A 27,563-nucleotide genomic window follows, 5' to 3' on the forward strand; every position below is an offset into this window, starting at 1 on the left:
GGATAAAGGAAGAGTGTGGTCCCAAAGGCAGAAGGGTGGGAGGGCACCACAACAAACCAGGAGGAGGGATGACAAGGTGAGTAGAGAGGGAAGGGGTGGAGAACTGAGGGAAAGAAGGGAAGGGAGGGGGGAAAAGGAGAGCAAGTTAGTAGAACCAGGTGAAGTTGATGTTACTACCACCCGTCTGGGGAGTGCCAAGATGGAAAATCTGGTGCGGTTCCTCCAATTCACGGGTGATCTTGGTGTGATACTACATGATGCCGTGGACAGACATGTGAGTATGGGAGTGGGGCGCAGAATCAAAATGGTTGGCCACTGGGAGGTCCCTGTCACTGATGCAGACAGAACGAAGGTGCTCAGCATAGCGATCTCTCAGTCTGTGCCCAGTCTATTTTTACAGAACCACTGAAATTCTCCTGAAACCACACAAGTACGTAAAATACCAAAACAATAAGTATTAATAAATTAACACGTGAGAAAAAGGATAATAAATAGCTGAACAGTGACGTCCACTCACTACTGAAAGCCAGGAACAAGGAGTACAAGTCAAGAAATCCAGTCATTACAAGAAATTCATGTATGATGTACAAGGCCATCAAGGTGCCAAGAGGCATAACTTGAGTCCCAGACAAACCTCAGACACCTGACATGTGTGGCAGAGCACCATGGGCTATAAAGCAAAGCCAGGCAGAATAACATGCAACAGCGCATCCCTTGCTGATGAGCTCAATGCATTTTACACTTGCTTGAAACCGGATGTCAGTGAGCTGGTGGCATGCACCGCTTTACTCTTTGGCACGCTTGCACCTATGGACACTGCTGCAAATGTATGATCGACCTTCAGGAGGATGAAGCCACAAGAAGCAATAGGCCCAGATGGAGTCCTTGGTTGTGTTCTTTGAGCTTGTGCAGAGCAGTTGGCTGGAATCTTCAACCTCTTCCTGCAAGAGTTAGAAGAACAAATGACTACCAGTAAATTGCTCCAACATCCACTGTGGTTGATCATGGCTCCAGTTACTCCAACCTACTTGCCACCCTCAACCCCTGTCCAACTCTCCTATTAGCACAATAGGTCCACAGGAGATGTCATCTCCCTGCCCTACACTTGGCCCTGCTACACGTGGATAAGAAGATCTACCATTTATTGACCAAAGCTCCTCCTTCAACACAATAGGGCCAAACAAACATCATCAAATTACATGATCTTTGCCGCTGCACCCTCCTCTGCAGGGGATCCACAGCTTCCAGTTGTGCAAGCCTCAGTGAGGATTGGTGACAGCACTGCTGTTAAAATGGAGCCAATTGTGTTTGTAAATAAAGTCCTGCAACTGGAGAGGTCAGCCTGAGATGGCAATGCTTGTGCTCTATAGCAGCCACGGAGGGTTGCAGACTCCAGGGAGCAGTGGACCAGCACAGGGCACCAAAAATGGGAGGAACATTCCTCCCCACCCCATCCCACCGTTGAGAAAGAGAAGCAGAGAAGATGACCCTATAGGAAGCAGACCAGCAAGGGGATCTGCAGCTGGGAGATCCACACAGACTGCAGGTTATGTAATTGGGGGAACAGTGGAGGCTGCTGGAGACTGGCTCATGGGAGCCAGGCCCCTGAGCCAGGATTTGAGTGGATGTTGAGGGCAAGAAGGGCTCCCAATGGGCCTCTGGCCCTGAAGGCTTCTTGATCATGTCAAAGGTTTGGATCTGGAGTTTGGGTTGCCGATGGATTGAACAGAAGTCTCTGCGGCAGCAGAGACTGCAGGAGCGCTGGAGGTGAATCCACAGTGACACTGAAGGGGCTCTTGCTTCTCTTTCTCTCTTACTGTAAGGGGTACTGGAGTAGTTATGTGGTAGTATGAGTAGGTTCAAGAGCCTGATAGCATTTGGGAGGGGGAGGGTGTGGGAAACAAACTTTTCTTGAACTTGATTACTGGACTTCAGGTTTCCATATCTCATGATTGAAGGTAACGGAGAGAAAGGTGTGACTAAGGAAATGGAAACCCTTGAGGATGTTGGCTGCCATCTTCAGGCAGCATTCTGTGTAGATGTCTTCAGTGGATGGTAGGTTAGTGTCCGTGATGGACGTGGCTTGTTTTGCTATTTCTCTGCATTCCTGGATATTCGAGTTTCTAACAGCTGTGATGCACCTAATCAGTTCACTTTTCATGGGGCACCCATTGTAGTTTGCTAGACTATTTGATGACCTGTTGAATTTCTGCAGCCACCTTAGAAGTTAGAATACCCTAGGAATTCTCCGTTTGTGAGGTGGTATGCCTGTATGCAAGATTTGAATTGATCTGTATTGTTTGTTCAGTTTTGTCTTTTAGTTTGCGGGGTGTTCACATTCCTGGCTGTAATTGGGCGCTACATCCCTGGTATCCTCCTGTGTTATATCAGCTGTAAGTGAGGCCTTTTCTGGATTTATTACAGATAAGTTTTTGTCTTAATTAAAATGATTTTAATACCATCTCTCACACTTCAGGTGAAAGTTTGAAAACTACTGATTGGAATGGAATTCTCTGACAAGATTTATATTGTATACCATCACTGTTATACAGTAACAAAATAAGCCCTTTGGCCCAACTCATCCATGTTGACTATGGTGCCCTCCTGAGCTACTCTCATTTGTCTGCATTTGGCCCATATCTTTTTAAACCTTTCCTATCCGTGATCCTGTCCAAATGTCTCTAAAGTTATAATTTAACCCACTGTTGCCACCTCCTCTAGCAGCTTATTCCACAGACCCACTACCCTCTCTAAGGAAAAGGTTACCCGTATGTTCCCTTTTAAACCATTCCCTCTCACTTTAGACATATACACTCCAGTTTTAGACTTCCCTATCCAGGGAAAGCCAGTTTTTTCTAATTATAAAAAGTTTTAAGTATCAGTTTTGTAAAATAATGAATGACATATACATGGCAAAAAGCACTGCTATTGAAAAGTTTGTTTCCAGTTAAATACAGTATGAGCCTTTTATCCCACAAGGTCGTGCTGACTTGTATAAACCTGCTCTACAATGTAACCCTTCCCTCACTCACAGACCATAATTCTCCATTTTTCTTGCATCCATGTGCCTATTTAAGAGTCTCATCAGTGTTCCTATTGTATCTGCCTCAACCACTACCCCTGGCAGTGTATTCCAGATACCCACGACTGTGTTTCAAAAATAATCTATATTTTCCTCCACTAACATTAAACAGATTTCCTCTGGTATTGGCTTTTGCTGTCCTGGGAAAAATGCGGTGGATGTTCATTCTATATACTCCCCTCAATCTTGTACACCTCTATTAAGTTGTCTCTCATCCTCCATAAAAAGTCAATAGATGTTGTTTACTTGGTGCTGGCTGTACACCCTATCTATGCATCTCATAATCTTGTTGACCTCTATCAAGTCTCCTCTCATTCTCCTCTCCAAAGTAAAACAGCCCAGCTCTGCTAACCTTGCCACATAAAACTTGTTTCCCCAATCCAGGGAACATTGTGGTAAATCTCCTCTGCACTCTCTCCATTAGCTTCCACATCCTTCCTATAATGAGGTGGTCAGAACTGAACACAATACTCTGTGTGGTCTCACCAGAGATTTGTAGAATTGTAACACGACCTCTCTACTCGTGAGTTCAATCCCCCTATTAATGAATCCCAGCATCCCATAGGCCTTCTTATCTATCCTGTCAACCTGTGCAGCAACCTTTAGGGATGTATGAATTTTGCACGCCAGAGTCCTTCTGTTTATCCTCACTCTTAAGTAACCGGCCATTAACCCTGTACTCACCCTTCTGGTTAGTCCTTCCAAAATGCATCACCTCACACTTTTGAGATTGAAATCCAACTGCTATGTTTCTGCTCAACTCTGTATCCTGTCTATATTGCTGTAACCTTCCAGAACCTTCAGCTTAATCCACAACTCCTCCAACCTTCAAGTCAACCACAAACTTACTGACCCATCCATCCACCTCTTCAGCCAGATCATTTATAAAAATCACAGAACAAGGCTGTCAGAACGGATCCTTGTGGCACTCCACCAGTCACCAACCTCCAGGCCAAATACTTTTCTTCCACTGCTACTTTCTGCTTTCTTACTACAAGCTAATTTTTTTAAATCTCTACAGCTAATTTTCCACTGATCCTGTGACTCATGACTTGGTGGAGGAGTTTCTTGTGGGGAACCTTGTTCTATGCCTTGCTAAAATCCATGTAGAGCACATCTACTGCCCTACCCTCATCAATTTCTTTGTTGCCTTCCCTTCAGAAAGTCATGCTGACTATCCTTGAATAGACTGTACTAATGCTCAGATATCCTCTCCATTAGTTTACAGACCACTGATATAAGACTCAGAATTCCCAGGATTCTCCCTATTACCTTTTTTAAACAAGGGGACACATTTGCCATTCTCCAATCCTCTGGCACCTCCCCTGCAGCCAAAGAGGATTCAAAGATCCCCTTCTCTCTCTTTCCACAGCAGCCTAAAGAATATTGCAACTGGCCCCGGAGACTTATCAATCTTGATATTTTTAAGAAAATCCAACACTTCCGCTTCCTTAATATCCACAGGCCTGTTCAGTTTCTTTTTTTAAATATTTTTTTATTTTTCACACTGTGAACCATATCAAGCAAAATATATACAAATGTTTCTCCCTTTTTCCCTCCTCCCACTCCCCTCCAAAGCCAATAAATATTCAACATATACAATAAACCATGTCTTCACACAATGAAAAATAAACAAGAAAAATGTGTCATCTACTTTTACACACTGAATCAAGTTGTTTTGTCTTCCTATCATTTTAAGGGGTGGAGGTCCAAGGCAAGCCCTCTCTGTTCCATGTATGGTTCCCAAATTTGTTCAAATAATGTGACTTTATTTTTAAAATTGTTATTTTTTTCCAATGGAATACACTTATTAATTTCCATGTATTCTCAGGCTCTCTTCCATTTTCCAAGTTGACATTGTACATTTTTTTGCTACTGCTAAGGCTATCATAATGAATCTTTTTTTTGCGCTTTATCCAATTTGAGGCCTAATTCCTTACTTCTTATGTTACTTAGAAGAAAGATCTCTGGATTTTTTGGTATTATTTTTTGTGATTTTATTTAATATCTGATTTAGATCTTCCCAAACTTTTTCACTTTCATACATGCCAAATTGCATGTACTGTTGTTCCCATTACCTTCTTACAGCGAAAACATCTATCTGATAATGTTGGATCCCATTCTTTTAACTTTTGTAATCTGTGTAACCAATTATACCATATCATGCGTAACCTTGTGTTTATTGTATTCTTCATAGTTCCAGAACATAACTTTTCCCATGCTTCATTTTTTATCTTTGTGTTTAAATCCTTTTCCCACTTTTGTTTAGGTTTATAGCTTATTTCATCATTTTCCTTATCTTGCAGCTTAATGTACATGTTCATTATAAATCTTTTAATTATCATTGTGTCTGTAATCACATATTCTTCCTTCAGGTAATCTCAATCTGTTTCCCAATTTATCCTTTAAATAAGCTTTCAGTTGATTATATGCAAACATTGTACCGTGAGTTATTCCATATTTGTACTTCAACTGTTCAAATGTTAATAAATTATTTCCCAAAAAACAATTTTCTGTTCTTTTGATTCCTTTTCTCTCCCATTCTCTAAAGGAAAGGTTATCTATTGTAAAAGGGATTAGTGGGTTTTGCGTCAATAACAATTTTGGTATTTTGTAATTCATTTTTTTCCTTTCCAAGTGGATCTTCTTCCATATATTAAGTAAATGATGCAATACTGGTGAGCTTTTATATTGCACCAGCTTTTCATCCCATTTATAAAGTACATGTTCCGGTACCTTCTCCCCTATTTTATCTAGTTCTATCTTAGTCCAGTCTGGTTTTTCCCTTGTCTGATAAAAAATCTGATAAATACCTTAATTGTGCGGCTCTATAATAATTTTTAAAGTTTGCTAACTGCAAACCACCTTGGTTGTACCTCTCTGTTAATTTATCTAACGCTACCCTCGGTTTCCCCCCTTTCCACAAGAATTTCTTTGTTCTCTTTCATTCATTAAAGAATTCTTTAATTCTTTAATTGGTAACAATTGAAATAAGTATTGTATCCTTGGGAAAACATTCATTTTAATGCAGTTTACCCTCCCTATCAACGTTAGCGGTAATTCTTTCCAATGTTCTAAGTCTTCCTCCAATTTCTTTGAGTGGCTGATAATTTAGTTTGTACAAGTGGCTTAAGTTATTATCTAACCTGATACCTAGGTGCTTGTGCTTGCCATTTAAATGGTGATTATTTTTAAAATTCTGTATAATCCGCATTACTCATTGGCATCACTTCATTTTTATTGCGTTGATCTTGTACCCCGATATTTCTCCATATTCCTTCAATTTCTTATGTTATTCTTTTATTGATATCTCTGGTTCTGTTAGGTATACTATGATGTCATCTGCAAATAAGCTGATTTTATACTCCTTTATTTTTATCCCTTTTATTTTCTGTTCTTATCTGTTCTGCCAATGGTTCTATTACTAAGGTGAACAATGAGAGGGATAATGGACATCCCTGTCTAGTTGACCTACTTAATTTAAATTAGCTCGATACATATTCATTTACTGTTACCTTCGCCAACGGTCCATTATACAATGCTTTAATCCAATTAATACATTTTTATGGTAGATTGAACCTATGTAATAGTTTAAATAAATAGTTCCACTCTACTCTGTCAAAGGCTATTTCTGCGTCTAAAGCAACAGCCACTGTTGGCTTCTTATTTCCTTGAACTGCATGAATTAGATTAATAAGTTTACAGACATTATCCACTGTTCGTCTTTTCTTAATAAGTCCAGTTTAATCTTGTTTTGCTATTTTGGGTACACAATCGGCCAATGTTTGCTAATAATTTCGCTATTATTTTATAATCTCAGTTAAGTAGAGGTATTCGTCTATATGATGCTGGTGTTAATGGATCCTTCCCCGTCTTTGGTATTACTGTAATTATTCCTGTCTTACATGAATCCGGCAAGTTTTGTGTTTCTTCTATCTGGTTCATTACTTCCAGGAGAGGAGGAATTAATAACTCTTTAAATGTTTTATAGAATTCTATTGGGAATCCAACCTCTCCTGGCCTTTTATTGTTCGGCAGCTTTTTTAATATATCCTGTACTTCCTCTATTTGGTTTTATCAGTTTGTTTTGTTCCTCTTCTTGCAATTTCAGCAGTTCAATTTTAGCTAAAAACTCTTCTATTTTATCATCTTTCCCCTCGTTCTCAGTTTGGTATAATTGTTCATAAAATTCCTTAAAGTTCTCATTAATCTCTATTGGATTATATGTAATTTGTTTGTCCTTTTTCCTTGATGCCAATACAGTTCTTTTAGCTTGTTCTGTTTTAAGTTGCCAGGCTAATATTTTGTGTGTTTTTTCTCCCAATTCGTAATACTTTTGCTTTATTTTCATTATGTTCTTCTCCACCTTGTACATTTGTAATGTTTCGTATTTTATTTTTTGTCCGCTAATTCTCTCTTTTTCGTTATATCAACCCTTTTTACTAGTTCCTTTTCTGTACTTGCTATCTCCCTTTCCAACTGCTCTATTTCTCGTTTGTAGTCCTTTTTCATCTTAGTTACATAACTTATTATCTGCCCTCTGATGAAGGCTTTCATTGCATCCCATAATATAAATTTGTCTTTCAGTGATTCCGTGTTTATTTCAAAATATTTTAATTTGGCATTCAATAAACTCCCTAAATTCCTGTCTTTTAAGTAGCATGGAGTTTAACCTCCATCTATATGTTCTTGGTGGGGTGTCCTCCAGTTCTATTGCTAATAATAGGGGTGAATGATCTGATAGTAGTCTAGCTTTATGCTCAGTTTTCCTAACTCTCCCTTGAATATGGGCTGACAACAAAAACATATCAGAGTATGTTTTATGCCTACTCGAATAATATGAAAATTCCTTCTCTCTTGGGTGTTGCCTCCTCCATATATCCATAAGTTTCATTTCCTGCATTGATTTAACCATAAATTTGGCTACTTTATTCTTCTTACTTGTCTTTTGTCCAGTTTTATCCAACATTGGGTCCAAATTAAGGTTAAAATCCCCTCCTATCAATATATTTCCTTGTGCGTCTGCAATCTTCAAAAAAATGTCCTGCATAAACTTTTGATCCTCTTCGTTAGGTGCATATATATTGAGCAAATTCCAAATTCTGAGTATATCTTGCACTTTATCATTGCATACCTCCCTGCTGGATCTATTATTTCCTCCTCTATTTTGATTGGTACATTTTTGTTAACTAGTATGGCTACACCTCTAGCTTTTGAATTATAGGATGCTGCTGTTACGTGTCCTACCCAGTCTCTCTTTAGTTTATGTTCTGCTTCAGTTAGATGTGTTTCCTGCACAAATGCTATATCTATTTTTTTCCTCCTTCAATAAATTTAGTAGCCTCTTCCTTTTAATTTGGTTATGTATTCCATTAATGTTTATAGCCATATAGTTCAACATGGCCATCTTATATCTTGCATTGCCACCTCCTCTATTCCCCTTTTCCCCATTTTCATCTCTTAGTTTTCTCTTATTACACTTAATGTACGACAACACATTTAAGACATAAAGTACCCCCGCAGTTTCCACATCCACTAATATCTTAACCCCAAAAGTTCCCTCACTCTCTGAGTTGCCCCATACCCCTTGCCGGGCAACCACAACTCCTCTTCATTTGGATTGCAATCTTGTTCGCAGCGTCAACTGATTTTGCAGTGACAGTTATTCCCCTTCTACCCAGCCCTCTCCAGAAAACAATTATTTTAAACACATAACAAAGCTCTCTTTTTTTCCCCTTACTCCCTTCCTTCCCTTTTCCTTCTTTACATATACATTTTTTTTACATCTTTATATATCTTTATTTCCGTTCTTCATTCTTATTGCATCTCTTCTGTCCTGCAAACGCTCTGTGAATTCTTGTGCTTTCTCCGGATCTGGGAACAGTCTGTTTTGCTTCCCGGGTATAAATATTTTAAGTACGGCTGGATGTCTTAAGATGAATTTGTAACCTTTTTTCCATAAAGTTGATTTCGCTGTGTTAAATTCCTTCCTCCTCTTTAAGAGTTCAAAACTTATGTCTGGGTAAAAAAAATATTTTTTGACCCTTGTATTCCAATGGTTTATTATCTTCTCTAACTTTATTCCTTGCCTGTTCCAGTATATTTTCTCTTGTCAAGATGGATCTTGATTTTTGATGTGTCTGTGATTTCGGAGCTAGTGTTCTGTGTGCCCTTTCTATTTCCATTTCTTCCTGCATTTCTGTTGTGCCCAGGACCTTCGAGATCCATCCTTTTATAAATTCCTTCATGTCTTTGCCTTCTTCACCCTCCTTCAGGCCCACTATTTTTATGTTGTTTCACCTACTATAATTTTCCAACATATCAATTTTCTGAGATAACAACTCTTGTGTCTCTTTAATTTTTTTTGTCACTTTCTTCCAATTTTCTTCTTAAGTCTTTTTTACTTCCATTTTTACAGCCGTTTCTCGTCCTTCCACATTTTCTACTCTTTTTCCTATTTCTGTCGTGACTAGTTCTAATCTTTGCATTTTATCTTCTGTTCTTTTCATTTTTCTTTTAATTGTACTAAATTCTAATGACAACCATTCTTTTAATGATCTAATTTGTTCTTCAAAAAAGCTTTATCTATATTCTGTCCATCTGTTTTACCTTCTATTTCTCTGAAGATCCTGGTCTTCTTCTTCTTCCGTGTCTGTACGTGTGTTTGTCTTCTTCTCTTTGTATATGTATCTTCTGATTTTCCTGATGAGTTGCTTGTATCACTTTATCGGGCCTCTTGTTGGTCCTCCCCTTCTGGCCTCTCATCTGTCGGACCTCCTGCTGCTGCTCCTCTTGCCGTTCACCCTGTCAACTTTGTTTCTCGCCTGGTACCTCACTCCTTCTCCTGCCGCCTTCCACATCTTCCAGGTGAGAGCCCTGGTGTCAGGCGTCCCTCAGCTGGTCGCGCTGTGGTTGCCCGCTCCTCGGCTGAGCCCCCCTCCCGTCGGTGTTTTCTTTTACCTTTGATTGCACACTGCTCATGCCCGACTCCTTGCGCATGCACAGTTGCGCACTTTATTATGCTCAGAGAGCCATTTTTGCAGCCCACCGGTCGGGGGTGGGGGGGGGTTGTGACTCCGCAGGGCCGGCACCAACCTCTGAGAACGGACGTTCTTAACCACCACGTCTCCCTGTTCCTTCGTGCAGGTAAGGCCGCCTTCTTTCTTTTCTGTTGACTTTTTTTCCCCATTGTTTTTACTTTTTCCTTCTTGGGTGCCATCTTCTTTCTCTTCTCTGCAACTTTATTTTCTATTTCTTACATTTTATATTTGTTGAACTTTGACTTCTTTTTTTCCTTTTTTCTGGAGCGAGCTGGTTTTACCCTACCGGCCACTACTCCATCATGTGACTCCTTAGGCCCGTTCAATTTCAAGGTCCTTTTCTCTTATGAATACTGACATCCCCAACCACCTCTGCTTCCAGGCACATGTTGCCTCCCTTAACCTTGAGCAGCCCCACCTTCATTGTCGTCATCTTTCTGTTCTTCACATACACACAGAATGCCTTGGGGACAAGGCCTTCTCATGCCTCCTTCAAGCTCTCCTAAGTCCTTTCTTAAGCTCCTTCCGAGGACAAACCTATCTTGAACCCTGCTCAAGTGGTCCCTAAACTTCCTGTGCATTACTTCTGTGCTTTCACTCTTAAACATCTGTTTCCAATTCTTGCTTATTCCTGCCTCATCTCTTCTTAATTAGCCCTTCCCCAGTTAAGCTTTTTCCAAATTTGACTGTTTATATCCTTTTCCATAGCTATGTTGAAGCTAAGGGAGTTGTGGACATTCTCACCAAAATGCCCCCCCACCTAGAGGTCCGCCACCTGACCAAATTCATTCCCAAGAACTAGATCCAGTATGGCCTTTCTAGTTGGCCAGTCCACGTTACTGTGTCAAAAATCCACCTTGTAAACATCTGATAAATTCAGTAAGTGCCGGTCAATATTAGGGAAATTGAAATCGCCCCTAACTACAACCCTGTATATCCCACACTATTCCAAAATCTGCCTGCTTATCTGCTCCTCGGTCCAGAAGGCTATTTGGGGGCCTATAGACCACTCCCAGCATAGTGATAGCTCCCTTACTATTTCTGACTTCCACCCACACTGATTCAGTGGACAATTCCTCTGCAGCATCCTCTCGTCTATAGCCATAATACTATCCCTATACTATCCCTGACCAGTAATGCTACTCCTCCCCACCTCCACACACACACACCTTTTCTACCTCCCATCCTATTTTTAAAACACTTAAACACAGGTACCTGAATTACCCAGTCTTGCCCTTCCTCCAGCCAAGTTTCTGTAATGGCACAACATTGTAGTTCCACATAGTGATTCATGATCTAAGTTCATCCCCTCTATTCCTAACATTGAAACATTTCAAACCCTCCAAATGACTACCTTTGTTTTTTCCCTTGTATATTCTTCCTCACCAACAACTTTTGTCCTTTTACTCTAATCTCTGTCCTCACATTCTGATTCCAACCCCCTTCCCAAACTAGTTTAAACCCTCCCCAACAGCTCTAGCAAACGTGCCCACGAGGATATTGGTCCCCCTCCAGTTCAGGTGCAGCCTGTCCTTTTGTACAGGTCAGACCTTCCCCCAGAAGAGATTCCAATGATCTAGAAATTTAAAGTCTTGCCCCTGGCACCAACTCTTCAGCCACGCATTCAACTGCCACAACTTCCTGTGTGTGGCATAGGAAGCAGTCTTGAGATTACCTCCCCCTGAGGTCCTGCTTTTTAACTTCCTTTCTAATTCCCTATATTCTTTTCAGACCTCATCCCTACTCCTATCTGTGTCATTGGTCCCCACGCGCACCACAACATCCGGCTGCTCACCCTCCCCTCAGAATGCTACGAACTTGATCAGAGACATCCCTGACTTTGGGACCCAGAAAGCAACATACCATCCTGGAGCCTCAATCATGTTCACAGAACTTCCTATCCACTTGTCTAACCAACGAGTCACCAATCTCTTCACCTCTTCCCTTCTGAGCCAGGGGGCCAGCCTCTGTGCCAGAGACGTGACCACCTTGACTTGTCCCTGATAGGTTCCCCCCCCAAAAAAAACTATCTAAAACACAGGGCCACAGGGGTGCTCTGCACTGTTTGCCTCTTTCCCTTCCCTTGTGACAGTCATCCAGTTACCTGTCTCTGACCTTTAGGGGTGACTTACTTCTTGAAATTCCTGTTTATCACCTCCTCTGCCTCTCTTAAGATCCCCAGTTCATCCAACTCCAGGTCCCTAACTTGTTTTGTCAGGAGCTGCAGCTGGATGCACCTTTTGCAGGGAAATGAGGAAAAATAACTTTTATCTCTGAGGTTGTGGTGATGATCTGGAATGTCTTAACTGAAAGACAGTGTGGGTTGAACCTTCATCACTGTCGCATGCTGTCAGGATGTCTGCAAAGAGTCGTGATGTGCATGGCTGGGGGTGGAGTATTAGTAATGGAATGAGAGTGTGTCTCCCACATTGTGCTGGGCCAATTGAATGTTTGGTCTGTTTTCATTGATTTTATGAACTTGGGAAAGACCACATTGTGAATATTGTTTCTGTACACCAATTATCTTAAAATTAGCATTTTTATAAAATATGTGTATGAGCACTCTTGCACTCCTACAATCAGATACTTTAATATTTATGCTGAGCTTCAAGATGAGAGTTGCGCTTCTACCCTTATTTATTCACTCAACTTTTCCTTCATTGTAGTGATTAGTGTACTGCTCTGGCCTTTGGTCATTTATCACCAACTGTGGACAAAGATTTGTGCCAGAATTGAGCCTTTACTGAAGCATCTGGATTTCAACGTAAAGGGATACCTGTTGACAAAGCAGCGGGAACGACTGCGTGAGTAAGACAACTTGGTGGTAATTAGAAAATTAACCCTTCATAATAATATTTGATTCAATGTGGCTAATGTGGTATTTTGGAAACAATTATATAAATTGGAATAAGTGAATTCTGATCCTTTGAATGTGGGACATATTGGAACTTATTCTAGAATGTGGGTTTGAAAAACAGGATTGCTTGTTTAAACGAGGGACAGCTTTGGGCCTGTGAAAACACTGCCTGTGTCATTTTAAATATTATATGATGTGTCCATTTAATCTTGGCAGCATTTTTAAGCATCATGTCCTCCTCTCTCACCAGCAACACAGGAGCACCCCAAGACTGTGCTTAGTTCCATTTCCTGTACACTCATAATTGCAGTGGATTTTTTAAAAAGAGTGCTGTTTCAATAGTGCAGACAGCTCTTTTGGTGGTCCTGGAGTAGCTATTGTTTGAGGGGAGGGTGGGGGGAGAGGAGGGTGGTTTGTTACTTTCTGTTGCTTTTTCATTTCTGGGCAAACTAGCCTGTGATGCAACCAGTCAATATACTTTTCAGAGTACATTTGTAGAAATTTGAGTATTTGATGACATGTCAAATCTCTTCAAAACTTCTTAGAAAGAAGCAGTGTTTTTGAGGTAGGTCCAGGAAACACCCTACAAAATGTGGACTCTCAGGAATGGGACCATCCAGTTTGTGTAGCGGTCATCCCAATGCCATTACAATGCCAACTATTGGGACCAGGGTTTGAATCCCACACTGACTGTAAGGAGTTTGTACATTCTCCCTAAGTCTTCGTGGGTTTTTTCTGGGGGTCCGGTTTCTTCCCATCATTTGAGATGTACCGGGGGGGAGGGTCGTAGGTTAATTGGATGGCATGGGCTCGTGGGCCAAAATGGCCTGTTACCTTGCTGCATGTCTAAATTTTAAATGTTGATGGTACTAACCTCTCCACTGTCATTCTGCCAGTGAAGATGGATGTGTGCTCCCTTGACTTCCTAAAGTCCATAGTAAATTCTTTGGTATTGCTGATGTTAAGAACTAGATTGTTCTGGCACAACACCACCACATTGAATCATCATCACCTCTCATCCATGCAACATCAATTAATATATAGATCACATTGGAGCCAAATTTGGCTATTGGAAACATGAATATAGTGGGAATAGAGCAGGGGGCTAAACACATATTCTCGAGGGTAAGTGAGGAGGTCTTGAACAGAATCCCAGCACCCTGAATTTGATTACTAGTTTGCAAAATACCATGACTGTAGTAAGGAAAGGCTTGGGCCCGAAACGTCGGTAATATATATTTACATCCCATGGACACTGTGAGACCTGCTGAGTTCCTCCAGCATTTCTGTACTTTGATTATTAGCTTTGCTGGTACAATGGTGAGAAACACGGAGCTGTAGTCAACAAGATAGATGTTCTTGCGGGCCAGGTGATCGAATACAGGAGAGGGCCAGCAAGATGGTATCTGCTTTTGACTTTTTGAGGGAGTTGACGAAGTGAAATGGGACCATGTCCTACTCCACGACCAACCTCTCAATGCTTTGCATCATAGTGAATGTAAACTCCACCGGTTGTCAGCCCTTGGGGCAGGTCACCTTGCTGTTCTTGGGCAGTGGTATAATGGATATAATTTTGAAGCTGGAGAAGACCCCTGATAGTTGTAGGGAGAGGTGGAAAATATCCATAAAATTATGCAGTCTCACAGAATCCTTTATAATCACTTTAGAGATACAGCAAGATAACAGGCCTCTTCCCTGCAATATCCTATCACCTCTTGCGGCATCTCTGAAGAGTAATTAAATAAGCTATTGAGTACAGATCAAGAGTTTGGGGTGGAGAAAGAATCTCATTAAGCACACTAGATTTTAGTAGGCTGACAGCATGTGCCCTGCGCAAAGTCAAAACCAGGATAAAATGTGATTTAGGACCACGGTGAATAATTTCTCTTTATAATAATCTTTAGAATTTCTGCGAGTATCATTTGTAAGTCTTAGAAAATATTAATTACGGGGATTGCAGGTGCTGGATATGCAAATTTTTCAGTGGTTTGAGAATAAACAGTTTAAAAGACGAAAGATGATGCAAACTGTAAAGCATTTGGGGGAAAAAAATCAGCATTGTATGGTTATATGGGTTATTGTACTCCTTAATTATGTAAAGTTCTCTTTAATCGGGTAATTCCCATAACTTGCAAAATTTAAATTTGTACTCCGGTCACTGGCACTGTAACAGAGTTGCACTATCCACAATGCTAACCATGCCGCTGTCGTAATTAACCACCCCCTCCCCCAAGCTTCCAGATAAAGCCTTGCTAATATACAGTACTTAATACTAAAGATAAAGACTCTTACCAAGCAGGGATAGGGAGACACTTTGGACGAGTCGCCCCAGCGGATCTTTAACTTGGGTGCCGACATTTTATTCAAACGCAACTTTGTTCCAACTGCTGCTGTAGTCGGGCCGCAAGTGGCATCAGTTGGCTCTTCATCCTGGGCACTGCCATTTTATTTTAACACCACATTATTTAAACACCTGCTGCTGCCAGGGAATGACCAGAGCACTCTGCAGGCTGAATGTTTACTTCCATCTTCACCAAGTGGCTGTGTGTTGCTTCAGAGAACATTTACAATTTTAAACTTTTATGTAAATTATTTGTATATTTCCATTTATTTTTAATGTATTTACTGATTTATTTCCATTTTTTTTGTTGCTTGCTTGAATTCCAGAAACCGGGGATCGTACAGTATTTGCAATGAATGTCTTGTGCCACTTTAGGAACTGGCTACAAGACCTTACTACTGTCAGGCATTGCCATTATGATCTGTGTGTTTACTGAATGATAAATGTAACAATAAAAGCCTGGTCTAGTGTACAATCAAGTCATCTTTGATCGGTTTCTAACAGTTGCTGAAACAAATTATTTCCAGTGTTCACTTGTGCCCAAGGGGAAGGATAATTATTTGATGTAAAGCTTGATTATTTTTACAACATTGTCCTATTTATAGTTCTTGATGGATCAGCTTCCAGCAAAGTAATGATGTTTAACATGCTCACCTTTCTCTGTAAGCAATGCTTACATGGAAAGGAAATTACTTGAGTTGTGAGTTGCCACTAATTGGATGATTAGTATAACTGCTTCTTGGCTTTGCAAACCGTGCCCATCAACCTATTAGAGTTCCAAACTATTGTTGTAGTTGAAACCTCGTTACAATTAAACCTACTGCAAGAATAGTTTTGGTGAGATTTATTTCTATTTAGTTCTGAAAGTGAATGGTTTACCCTGGTTTCCAACTTACATTGGGTTAGTTTTTGCTTTTAATTTTGTTACTCTTTTTCCTCGGTTCAATCTGACTATTCCACAGTATGTCTTCCTCCTTGCATCATTTTTGACTTTGTTCCTGGTTTCTGACTTCATATCTAATTGACAAAGGGACCTGTTGGTCCGACTGTTTCTAACCTTCTGAATGACAGATTCGCTCAACCGTCCATGAGTTTGGGGGGGGGGGGGGGGGGCACATTATTTCATATGTAGCAGGCAGCTCCACAAATCCCATCCATAGTTTAAGGCAGCAGTTCATTTGTAGCCACATGCTGCAATAATGTTTGACTTTTGGTTTGTTTCAGTGCGTCGCCAAGCAATAACTGTCAGAGGTACAGATGATGGGAGTGACAGTGAAGCTGAACTCGCTGCATTCTGCCCCAAGGTAGATATTTCTCATTCCGTTTCTGTTTAAGCATGTCTCCTGCCTCACCGCTACACAACCCAACCTTTATATATAAACAAAAAAGCTTTCAAGGCTTGATTATTTCTTTGAAATTTGTCATTCTGTTTGCTTCCAAGAAGCATTTTGGATGCATCAACAGAATGACAGATTTTCCATCATTGCACAATGAGTATAAACAAGGTTGCCTTAAACCATTTACTTGCAAAGTATAGATAGATTTTATGGAATTAAATGTTTGTGCATAACTGATCTTCCTGTTTCTTGCATGGAAAGCTCAATGATTCTATGATCGCTAAGGAACTGGAAATTTCAGACGTTGAGCATTCAGATGCAGAGATATCATACACAGAGAATGGAACCTTCAACTTATCCCGAGGACAGACCCCAATAACGGATGGTTCAGAAGGCAAGTTCTGGATTTTGGGTGAAGACACGACTCTTAAAAATTGCATCATCTGCAGTTGAATTTTCATTGTATGAACTGTTAGATTCCATGAATCAAATTGTATGTCAGGTATTAACATCATGCTCTGTGAAAGCTGATGTGACATAGAAGTGAATTCACATTATTTATTTATTTATTTTTGCCACTGCCGCCGCCGCCGCCCCACCCCCCCCCCCCCCTCCCCACCAAGTTGGCCAACTCCTGAGATATGCTGTATATGCCATCGGATCGTATATCGTATAGGACAACCCTCGAAGCTTAAAAAATTTCACCTTAAAATCGGGTCAGACTATATGCTGGGTCTAAAATTCATGCCATCTTCCTGCCATCTCCAATGCAATCTCGTGCACACTCTGTTTCTTATTTGCACAGTGTCAGCGCTCCTCCGCTGGGTCCATCCGCCCAGTTCGACTGCTGTTGGCTCTGTTCAGGCTTTAAATGACCTGTTACAAGAGCTGATGGTGGTTTATCTTAAAATATACAAATAAAATTGAAACCTTGACATGATAATTTGTTATTAAAATATTGCGATTTGCTTTTAACAGTGTCCACTGGTCGGCAGCATGTGCCAGATTTTTTTTGAGGGGGGGTAGGTATCACTCAAAGCCAGCATTTTAGGTGGAAATTCCAGGTGTTGTCCTATACAGAGTAGTCCTATACAAAAGCATATACAGTAGGATGTTTGAAGAGAATGAATGGTCCTTTCAAGCTGAATGTTTTAATCTTGGCTTTATTCTGTATATTCAAACTGTAGCTGTGAGGGATTAAGTAGTGCAGGTTTCTGGAAGTTTAGTACCTGAGTACAATAAATACAAGCTCCCTAAACTCCTGAAATATTTCACTGATCTAAGTTCTTTTTCCTAGATCTTGATCGTCATAGTGACCCTGAGGAGTCATTTGCAAGAGATCTTCCGGAATTCCCATCAATCAACCCTGATGCGATCGGGTTGGATGATGATGAAGACACCAGCCTGGGAATTCCAACTATATCCCATCAGCCTCTGCTCCAGGATAATGCGAGCCTCTCTTCTGATCAGGAGGACATTGATGAAGATGTGTCCCAGAGCGGTTTGCCTCCACCTCTGAGTTTCGCAGGCAGCCAGGGCTTTTCCCTGGCAGGGATAATCGGCAAGAATATGATGGCAGCTGCATTGTCAAATGCTGCTCATGAGGCACAATTGATGAGAAGTGATCCTTTAAAGGGTTCTTTACAGACCTTGCATGAACACGGAAACATAGAAATGGACACTGATGCAGAGGGAGATGATTTTGAACTGTTGGATCAGTCAGAACTTAATCAGTATGAGAATCTTTCCACTCCAGATCGGGGCACACGACAACAGTTAAAGGCAGGGTTTCTATCAAACTTTCTTGGAAAGCAGTAGATTTGGGGATGCAGGTGTAATCAGATGTACACTAGGCTCATTGGGTTTAGTGTGGGTGGGGGGGGGGGGGGGTGAGGCCCAATCACCTGCATGTGATAACATCTGTGCATATTTCATAGCAGGATTGACTCAGTGATTTCCTTTCTCACAATGGACAGTTTTGCACTGTTAAGTGTGCGGCTTTTCTTTCTTTTTTTTGGTGTTCCTTGAATTTGAGATAATGGTTACCCTGAAAGATGTGTAGAGTCATCTGACACATTATCCTAAGCATGTGTGTAGAAGGATCTTGGCATCGATTATGTTTAGCAGGCAACGTTTTCCAACAATATCAATGAAGTACATTTGCACTGTTATTCCCACAGCAAAAATTTTAACATATCGTCTATTTTTAAGTAATGTGCAAAGTTGATACAGGATGGTCAGGCCTTGTTTGTTAGATTGTAATTTCAAAATCCTGAAAATACATCGTTATGCTTGCATGCAATCAGCAGCTAGGATACGACTTGTGGAGTGAAGCAGTTCAGTGTTTAAGTGTGCACTTGTATATAGTTTTTTAAAAAGTCTGTTTCGACTAACAGGAAATTGGAAGATTCAGCTGTGACCTTGTGGTGAGGTCCAGAGATGTGGGGATACTGTGGGAAACTAAATATTTTGCAAGGTTTTCTGCTTGAAGACACAACACAATAAAGTCACCATCCAGCAAAGCAGTAAGAAATGAAACTTTTTAAACTATGGCAGAATTTTTGTGATATTGTTTCCTTATTTTGCTCATTACTATTCTGCAGCTATATAATTGTCGAGTTTGAACTGATTGCTTTACTGTACCTCAATTTCTGCTTCCAGTGATTTTTTAAAATTATTTGTATATAGATACAGAAATCGCTGATAATGTTGGCACTTTTTGTCCATCTTTAATGGCACTTAAACTTGAGTAGTTATTTGAGTTGACCATAATGATGGAATTAGATTGCTGTATGATTATAGTAAATTGTTAAAGAAAATACCTATTGCTGTCTATTACCTCGAAATGCAAAAACTGTCAGTTCTGAGGAGTTGAATTTTTTACTGATGCCAGGATTTTATTTTTTTGTTTTTTAAATGAGCAAGTCCAAGGGTTGAAACTAGCTTGGGTGTGAGCTATGGTGTGTTTTGCAGTGGATGTGCCTGAGAGTCTGCAAGACTTGATAAAGGGCTCAGTCTTGAAACGGTGACTGACCATTTTCGTGCATGGATGCTGTCTGATTTGCTGAGTTCCTCCAGCAATTCTATGGTAAAGATTCCAGCATCTGCCAGCTTTTTATTGGTTGGCAGATAAACCAAACTTTATCCCTAAACAGCACAGGCACTCGTATACTATTTATCTTTGGGTTATAGCTGAACCCAAGCTAAGTGTCAAACTTATTTATAATGAGACCCAAGCTGTGACAATGCAGTTGGTCAATGTCTTGTATATGAGCCACCTGAAAATTTTGGCATTTTCCTGAACAAAAACATAGTCCTTCTGAGGTGGTGATCTCAGCACATTTACTGCATTACCTTTCAGCAATGAATAAATGGCTTTCATCTATTTCATCACGGTAAAAATAAAGTTAAAATTTAAATGTAAGATTGAACCATGTTGTTTTATGGGATGTAATGTTGCAATCCAAAGTTCTGCACAGTCTTATTTAAGTTTAAGTTGGGCAAAACTTTGAAGTTTAAGATATTTTAATACATTTATTATTTTGAAAGAAATTTAATATGGAAGATTTATAATTTGGTTGTCATGTAATTAAAAAAAGATTGAATTGATAAAAATGGGTTAAGCAGCGTCTATCAAGAGGAAGATGATTGTTTCAGCTTCAGACTTCAAACATTACATCATAAAAAGTTTAATGGACGTTTGTAAAAGTATTATTGATAATTGTGTAAGATTAGCAAGTGGTGACAAATATTTTTTGATAGGGTGGAGAGATGAAATATTTTTTTCCCAGGACAAAAGTAGCATACTAGAGGACATGTATAAGGTGAGGGAAGGAAGTATGAGGGAGATGTGCAAGGCAAATATTTTACTAGTGGTAGGTGCCTGGTACAGGTCAGCAGAAGTGGTGAAAGCAGATTCAATAGCATAATGAGGCTTTCAGATAGACATGAATTTGAAGGGATATGTATTGTGCAAGTAGCAGAGTTTTAGTTTGATTCGGACATCTTGTTTAGTACAGACATGTGGGCTGATGGGCCTGTTCCTGTGCTGCACTAATGTAAATGAGAAAAAATAAGAGTTGTGCATGATGGATTATGAAGCTTTCCCTTCAAAACTGTGACTTGGTGCTGTGTGCAATGAGTATAACATTGAGTTGTGTGGCTACTGCAAAATTCCCAATACCAGCTTTCACAACAAGTTTATTTTGTGTGATATTAGGTCAGATATATTTATTATAAAACAGAAATCTAATTTAACAAGAAATTGCCTTCATTTTGCCAGAAGGCAGATAAAGATTTGCTATTAGCATTGCCTGGTGCCCCTTTGGGTTAGAGAAAGAGAAACAAAAGAGTCTCCCCTCAGAATCATCGAGTGCCCATGGCGATTTGCCTCCAGTGCTCCCTTGGCCTCTGCAGCCATACAAGACTCCAGTTCAAGTCAAACCATTGGCAGCCGATCCCAGATCCAAGCCACTGACACCATGAGAAAGCCTTCAGTGCCCAGAGCCCTTTGGGGTCCCTTCTTGCCCTCAGCACCCTCTTGAATTCTAGTTCTGACATTTGGTACTCATGAGTTATTTGACCTCGTCATCACCAGCCCGCAGTCTTTGTGGGTTCCTTGCCCCCAAATCACCAACAGCTTGCCTCCTATGAGTGTTCTTCAGCTGCAGAGACCCTTCACGGTCCAGCACCAGGGTCATTGTCCTGTGGGTCATCTCCTCTGCTTCTTATTCTCAATGAGGAATGTTACTGGTGTCCGATGCCAGTCTGCTACTCCCGTGGAGTGTGCACTCCACTGCCAAATACAGGCACTGCTATTTTGGATCCAGGATTTTAAATAAAACACTGTCAGGTCTCTCAAGAGGCCATTTAAGGCCTATGCAGAGCCATCGGCAGTTAGACTGGGCAGTAGGATCCCGCGGGGCAGCACTGTGTATCTGCTCCCCGCTCTCCCAGGTCCACACCAACAGCAAGTTGCTATTACAGCAGCTCCTTCAAAGCCACTCTATTTAATTCAGTTAATAATTGAAGGAGAACTGAAACCAGCAGATTCCAACTGCTGGTGAAATTAAAACAAAGAATCAATTGGTGCCGCAAATCAATGGAGAATTGTATGAAATTATTTTAATGTTTTAATCCAAAGCTTTGAGAATTTGAGGCAAAGTCTTCTCTTACCTACAGCTCTGATCGTTTTTATCCTGTTAGACCCTCGGCTTTGCATTTGAAACCAGGCAATTAAAATATTTTGTAAATACAAAATGTATTGAACTATTGTGTTGAATGTGGCAGCATCTGTGTGTTCACCGTGTATTCCTGATGTTTGATCTTCAATGGCACTTTGTGTACTTAAAATATTTCAACCAGTTCATTTTGGAAAAAGATAATTGAATTGATCCATTTAGGAATTTTTGTAGAGAAGTCACTTTATTTTTGAACCATTCATTAAAGTGATTTTCTAAAAATGTGACTGGAATTCTGCAGATTTGAATTTCAAATGTTTCTATATTTGCCTGTTCTAAATTCTGTCTAGGTGTCTGTCATTTCAAAGTCTAGGCATTGCTTGCTTATGTCTTGCAGGAAAAATATTCTGTTGGGAGAACAAAATAAACAAATGTTCCTCCCATGGACGAATAAATATATGGAAACAACTGAGTAAGGAGAGAAGACATTGTACAGATCAAAAGACAGTAGGCATGACAGGTTTATGAATCAAATAACTAGGATGGTAAAAAGGAATCGGGAAATTAAAATCAAAGATCATCTGAAAAATGTTAGAAATATGAATAAATTGAAGTTTGGAATGGGAATAAGGAATTTAAAGATCACGTATAGAACATATAAATCTACTACACAGTACAGGCCTTTCGGCTTACAGTATTGTATTGACTTGATAACCTAACAGCTGCCTAGAATTTCTCTTCTGCATAACCCTCCATTTTTCTCAGTTCCATGTACCTATCTAATAGTCAACGGTGTAGCGGGGTGGGGGGAGGTGTGCAGGGGGAGCGATAGTGGGGCCCCCCCCCCCCCCGCCACTGAAAAATCAGTGTGTGCTGCCATTCAACCACTCACCACCTGGTATGTGTCGTGACACATTTTGTTTTTTAAATGTGCTTGCTCCCCTTAACTTTAGAATCTGGCTACACCCTGCTAATAATCTCTTATAAGATCCCATTTTACCTGAGTCCACCACCATTTTTGGCAGCACATTCCATGCACCCACCGCTCTGTGTGGGGGGAAAACTTCTTGCATCCCCCTGTACTTCCAAGCACTTAAAAAAAAAACTATGCTGCCTCGTGTTAGCCATTCCAGTCCTGTTTTTTTAATATAAAGAGTCCGTCCATCCACATGATCAATTCTTTTTTTTCTTTGGCTTTGCTTCGCGGACGAAGATTTATGGAGGGGTAAATGTCCACGTCAGCTGCAGGCTCGTTTGTGGCTGACAAGTCCGATGTGGGAGAGGCAGACGCGGTTGCAAGGGAAAATTGGTGGGTTGGGGTTGGGTGTTGGGTTTTTCCTCCTTTGTCTTTTGTCAGTGAGGTGGGCTCTGCGGTCTTCTTCAAAGGAGGTTGCTGCCCGCCGAACTGTGAGGCGCCAAGATGCACGGTTTGAGGCAAGATCAGCCCACTGCCGGTGGTTAATGGGGCGGGCACCAAGAGATTTCTTTAGGCAGTCCTTGTACCTCTTCTTTGGTGCACCTCTGTCATGGTGGCCAGTGGAGAGCTCACCATAGAACACGATCTTGGGAAGGCGATGGTCCTCCATTCTGGAGACGTGACCCACCCAGCGCAGCTGGATCTTCAGCAGCGTGGACTCGTTGCTGTCAGCCTCTGCCATCTCGAGTACTTCGATGTTAGGGATGAAGGCGCTCCAATGAATGTTGAGGATGGAGCGAAGACAACGCTGGTGGAAGTGTTCTAGGAGCCGTAGGTGATGCCGGTAGAGGACCCATGATTCGGAGCCGAACAGGAGTGTGGGTATGACAACGGCTCTGTATATGCTTATCTTTGTGAGGATTTTCAGTTGGTTGTTTTTCCAGACTCTTTTGTGTAGTCTTCCAAAGGCGCTATTTGCCTTGGCGAGTCTGTTGTCATCTAATACACCTCTATCAGGTCACCACTCTTCCTCTGTTGTTCCAAGGAGAAAAGATCAAGCTCACTCAACCTGTCCTCATAAGGTATGCTCTCCAATCCAGGCAGCATCCTTGCAAATCTCAGCACCTTCCCTCTTGCATCTACATCTTTCCTGAAGTGAGGTGACCAGAATGCAATGCAATCTTCCAGATGGGATCTAACTTGGGTCTTGTTTAGGTGCAACATTATTACTTACCCTCTAAGAATATGGAAGGAATAGTAACATGGGATGTTTATGAGAAATGTCATACATTTAAAATTGTAAGGGAGATGGGGATTGAAGCCTTGGTTCAGATAGATTGCACATTTAGCAAATCATTGGATGAAGATGTAAAGGCAGGGAGATGGCAAATAAACTAAAGGGGGTGGGGTGGGGGAAAGAACATATCCAGGGGGATTAGACGGATCCCCTGAACGGTAGGAACAAAATGATAGGATATTTACTAAAAAGGTATAAAAGAATGAAAATTCTAACTGAAAAATCAACATTTATTTCAAAAGGAAAAGTCTAACTTGATTAATCTTGAGGTTTTAAGTGACAGTAGGCATTGTGAAACTAGCAAATACGATTAAAATGTAGCATTGGGATGCAGCAAGCTAGCTACTGGTAATTGTTTAAAAGATTACTTCTGACAATGAAAGGGGGTGGGGGGTAATTTTCTGTAAGGATTAAAGGGTGAAACCAGTACAGTTTATAATTTAAATAAACAATCTCAAATTCCAGATAATACAACATTGGTGGTGATGGGAGATGATCTGAGGTTGAGAATAAAATATAAAAATGCATAATTAGCAGATGAGACCTGCCACTGAGGTTGCAGGATGTCGATACGTGTTGTTCTACACACAATTTGCAGATGCTGCAAAATCTAAATTTGCTGTAGCCACAAGGTGTGTAAGATGCATCACCATTGATAGTAAAAATTAAATATGCCATGGCAGAATAATAAATATCAAAGATGAATAAATATTCACAGCTGCAGTTAGTGTAAGAAAAAAGTGGCATTTCAGTAGTGCAGAGATCTTTAGTGATCCCAGAATAGCTAATGGCTGGAATAGTAAGGGTCGGCTCAGGACCTAGATATCTCTTGAATTAAAAACAAATCTAGAAGTGGTGGATTTCAGGGTTCTGTACTTTCTACTTGAAGGTAGTTGCAAGAAGCAGTGACCAAGGTGATGGGGGTCCTTTATGATGTTGGTGCCCCATTGAAGCAGGCCTCCCATAGATTGGAGGACAGAGTCCATGATGGACTTGGCTAATTTTATCACATTCTCCATTCTTAGGCACTTGAGTTTCCAAAACCGGTTGTAATACAACCAGTCATTATACTTTCCATAAGTACACCTGTTGAAGTTTTCAGACAGTGGTCTCGGTAGATCACATCGATGTGGGGGAGGGGAGGAGAGACCCCAGTGATCCTCTCTGCCATGCTTATGGTCCTGTGGATTGACCTTCAGTTCTCTACCATATTGTGATGCAGCCAGCCAGGACACGTTTAATAGAGCTATAGAAGGTTGACATGATAGTGGCCGGTTGACTTGCCCGCTTCAGTCTTCTCAGGAAGTGCTGTTGCATCTTTCTGACAAGTGAGATGTGTCCACAATAGGTCACTTGTTAAGTGGACGCTAAGGAACAGTGCTTTCTATGCTCTCCACTACAGAGTTATTGATGTGCAGTAGAGTGTAGTTGTTCTTGGTTCTCCTTAAGTCCACGATCATCTTCGCCCTGTCCATTTTGAAACTCAGGTTATTCTCTCACCGTTTCATGAGATTTTCCACCTCTTTGTGGTGAATTTGTCATTGATGCAAACTTGATGAGTTTGGAGCTGGATCTGGTGATCCTAGTTGTGGGTCAGTAGTATGAACAGGAGCGAGCTGAGCACACTGTTGTGCACCTGTGCTCAGCGTGACAGTGCTCGATGTTCTATGGCCAACCCAGAGAGCCTGTGGTCTTTCCGTTAGGAGGTCAAGAATCCATTTAAAGTGAGGGATGTTGAGTCCCAATGAGGAAAGCTTCTTCACCAGCCGATTTAAATTCCAAACTGAAGTTGATGAACAGCAACCTGGCAAAGAGGCAGCAGAAAGGTCAGGATGGAGTGGAGGGACAGGGCTATAGCGTCATCAGAGAAACAGTTTCTTCTGCAGGTGAATTGAAATGGTTTAGCATCTCTGGGAGATGTGCTTTGATACGTGCCATCACCAGACACTCAACATTTCATAATAGTGGAGCTCCATGCCATTGGGTGATGTCATTGATGTCTTTTGCTACCAGGATGATGGTGGCTGTCTTGAAACCGCAGGAATGATGGACTGCTGCAGTGAAGATGCCTGTAAAGACCTCCGTCAATTGGTCTGCACGTTCCTTGAGTACCTGAATAGGTACGTTGTCTGGTCCAGTTCAGATTTATTGTCAGAGTACATAAACCCCGAGATTCTTGTTCCTGAGGGCTAATCAGAATTTCTACTTATTAGTACAGGTAGTGGAAAAAAATAAACTGTACTCAAGATACATGTACAAAAGAAAGAAATATAAACAGGAAGGTAGTAGTGCAGGCAATACAGAAACTAAATATTTAATCATAATGTGCAAAGAAATAAGCCCTCAAATGAGTCTGATTATTGTTTAATTGTCTGATGGTGAAGGGATAGCAACTGAACATTGTGGTATGAGTCATAAGGCACCCATACACCTTTCCTCATGGCAGCAGCGAGAACAAAGCATGTCCTGATCACTGATGATGGCTACTGCTCTGCGATGGCAGCCTTCCATGTAGATTTTCTCGATGGTGGGATTTCCATCCATATAACCATTTACAGAGCGGAAACAGGCCATGTTGGCCTTTTGAGTCTGCACCGGTTCACTGATTAAACCCTGAATGATTTGGTGGGGCGGGGCGGGGAATGGATTGACCTTGCAGTATTGGCAGAGCAGTTCTTGTAGCCAAGGTGTGACAAAGGTTAATTTTTTTAATGTATTATGTGACAATAAAAGGAACCTTGAATCAACTAGACAGGTTTCTTTCTAATGGTGTGTTAAAACATCTCTGGTTGAAGTTGAATGATAATCTGGAAACTGGGGACATGCCAAATATCTTGAGGCTTCTGGGGGGGAGGGGTGGAAAATATTAATCGATGAACTCCTGTCCCAGAAGTTCGACCTTTTAAAATAAAGGCGACCTTGCTAATTCTGCAGTGCCTTTCCCCGAAAACGTGGACTGTTTCTCCCTCCACTGAGACGACCCGGTGCCCTGTCTAGCACTCCAATTTCAACCTGCTGCAGATTTGGGTTTTCAGACGCCCAGGCCGGAAGGCTGCTCCAGTTCTCCAGGGACCAGATTATTGTTGCAGCTCCAGTTCTGCTCCATTTCTCCAGAGACCGGACTACTGTTGCTGATGCAGCTCCAGTTCTGCTCCAGTTCTCCAGGGACCAGATTACTGTTGCTGATGCAGCTCCAGTTCTCCAGGGACCGGATTACTGTTGCTGATGCAGCTCCAGTTCTGCTCCAGTTCTCCAGGGTCCGGATTACTGTTGCTGATGCAGCTCCAGTTCTGCTCCAGTTCTCCAGGGACCGCATTACTGTTGCTGATGCAGCTCCAGTTCTGCTCCAGTTCTCCAGGGACCGGATTACTGTTGCTGATGCAGCTCCAGTTCTGCTCCAGTTCTCCAGGGACCGGATTACTGTTGCTGATGCAGCTCCAGTTCTGCTCCAGTTCTCCAGGGACCGCATTACTGTTGCTGATGCAGCTCCAGTTCTCCAGGGACCGGATTACT

General features: G+C 41.2%; 1 protein-coding gene across 3 annotated transcripts in view; it reads left to right on the forward strand.

Annotated features, from left to right (window-relative positions):
* The window catches only part of retreg3 (reticulophagy regulator family member 3), a 41,470-nt gene extending 19,349 nt beyond the window's left edge, over positions 1-22,121 (forward strand). For 2 of the 3 annotated variants that reach the window (XM_069907223.1, XM_069907225.1), the window contains exons 5-9: positions 2,309-2,393; positions 12,789-12,926; positions 16,545-16,624; positions 16,919-17,069; positions 17,955-22,121. In XM_069907223.1, coding sequence (XP_069763324.1) covers positions 2,309-2,393; positions 12,789-12,926; positions 16,545-16,624; positions 16,919-17,069; positions 17,955-18,475 — 975 coding nt within the window. In that variant the 3' untranslated portion in view covers positions 18,476-22,121. The remainder of the gene's footprint in view (positions 1-2,308; positions 2,394-12,788; positions 12,927-16,544; positions 16,625-16,918; positions 17,070-17,954) is intronic. The other variant, XM_069907224.1, reaches the window with a different exon arrangement.
* Positions 22,122-27,563: the final 5,442 nt, after the last annotated feature.

Source organism: Narcine bancroftii, chromosome 12, assembly GCF_036971445.1.
Source record: "Narcine bancroftii isolate sNarBan1 chromosome 12, sNarBan1.hap1, whole genome shotgun sequence".
NCBI classification, from domain to species: Eukaryota; Metazoa; Chordata; class Chondrichthyes; order Torpediniformes; family Narcinidae; genus Narcine; species Narcine bancroftii.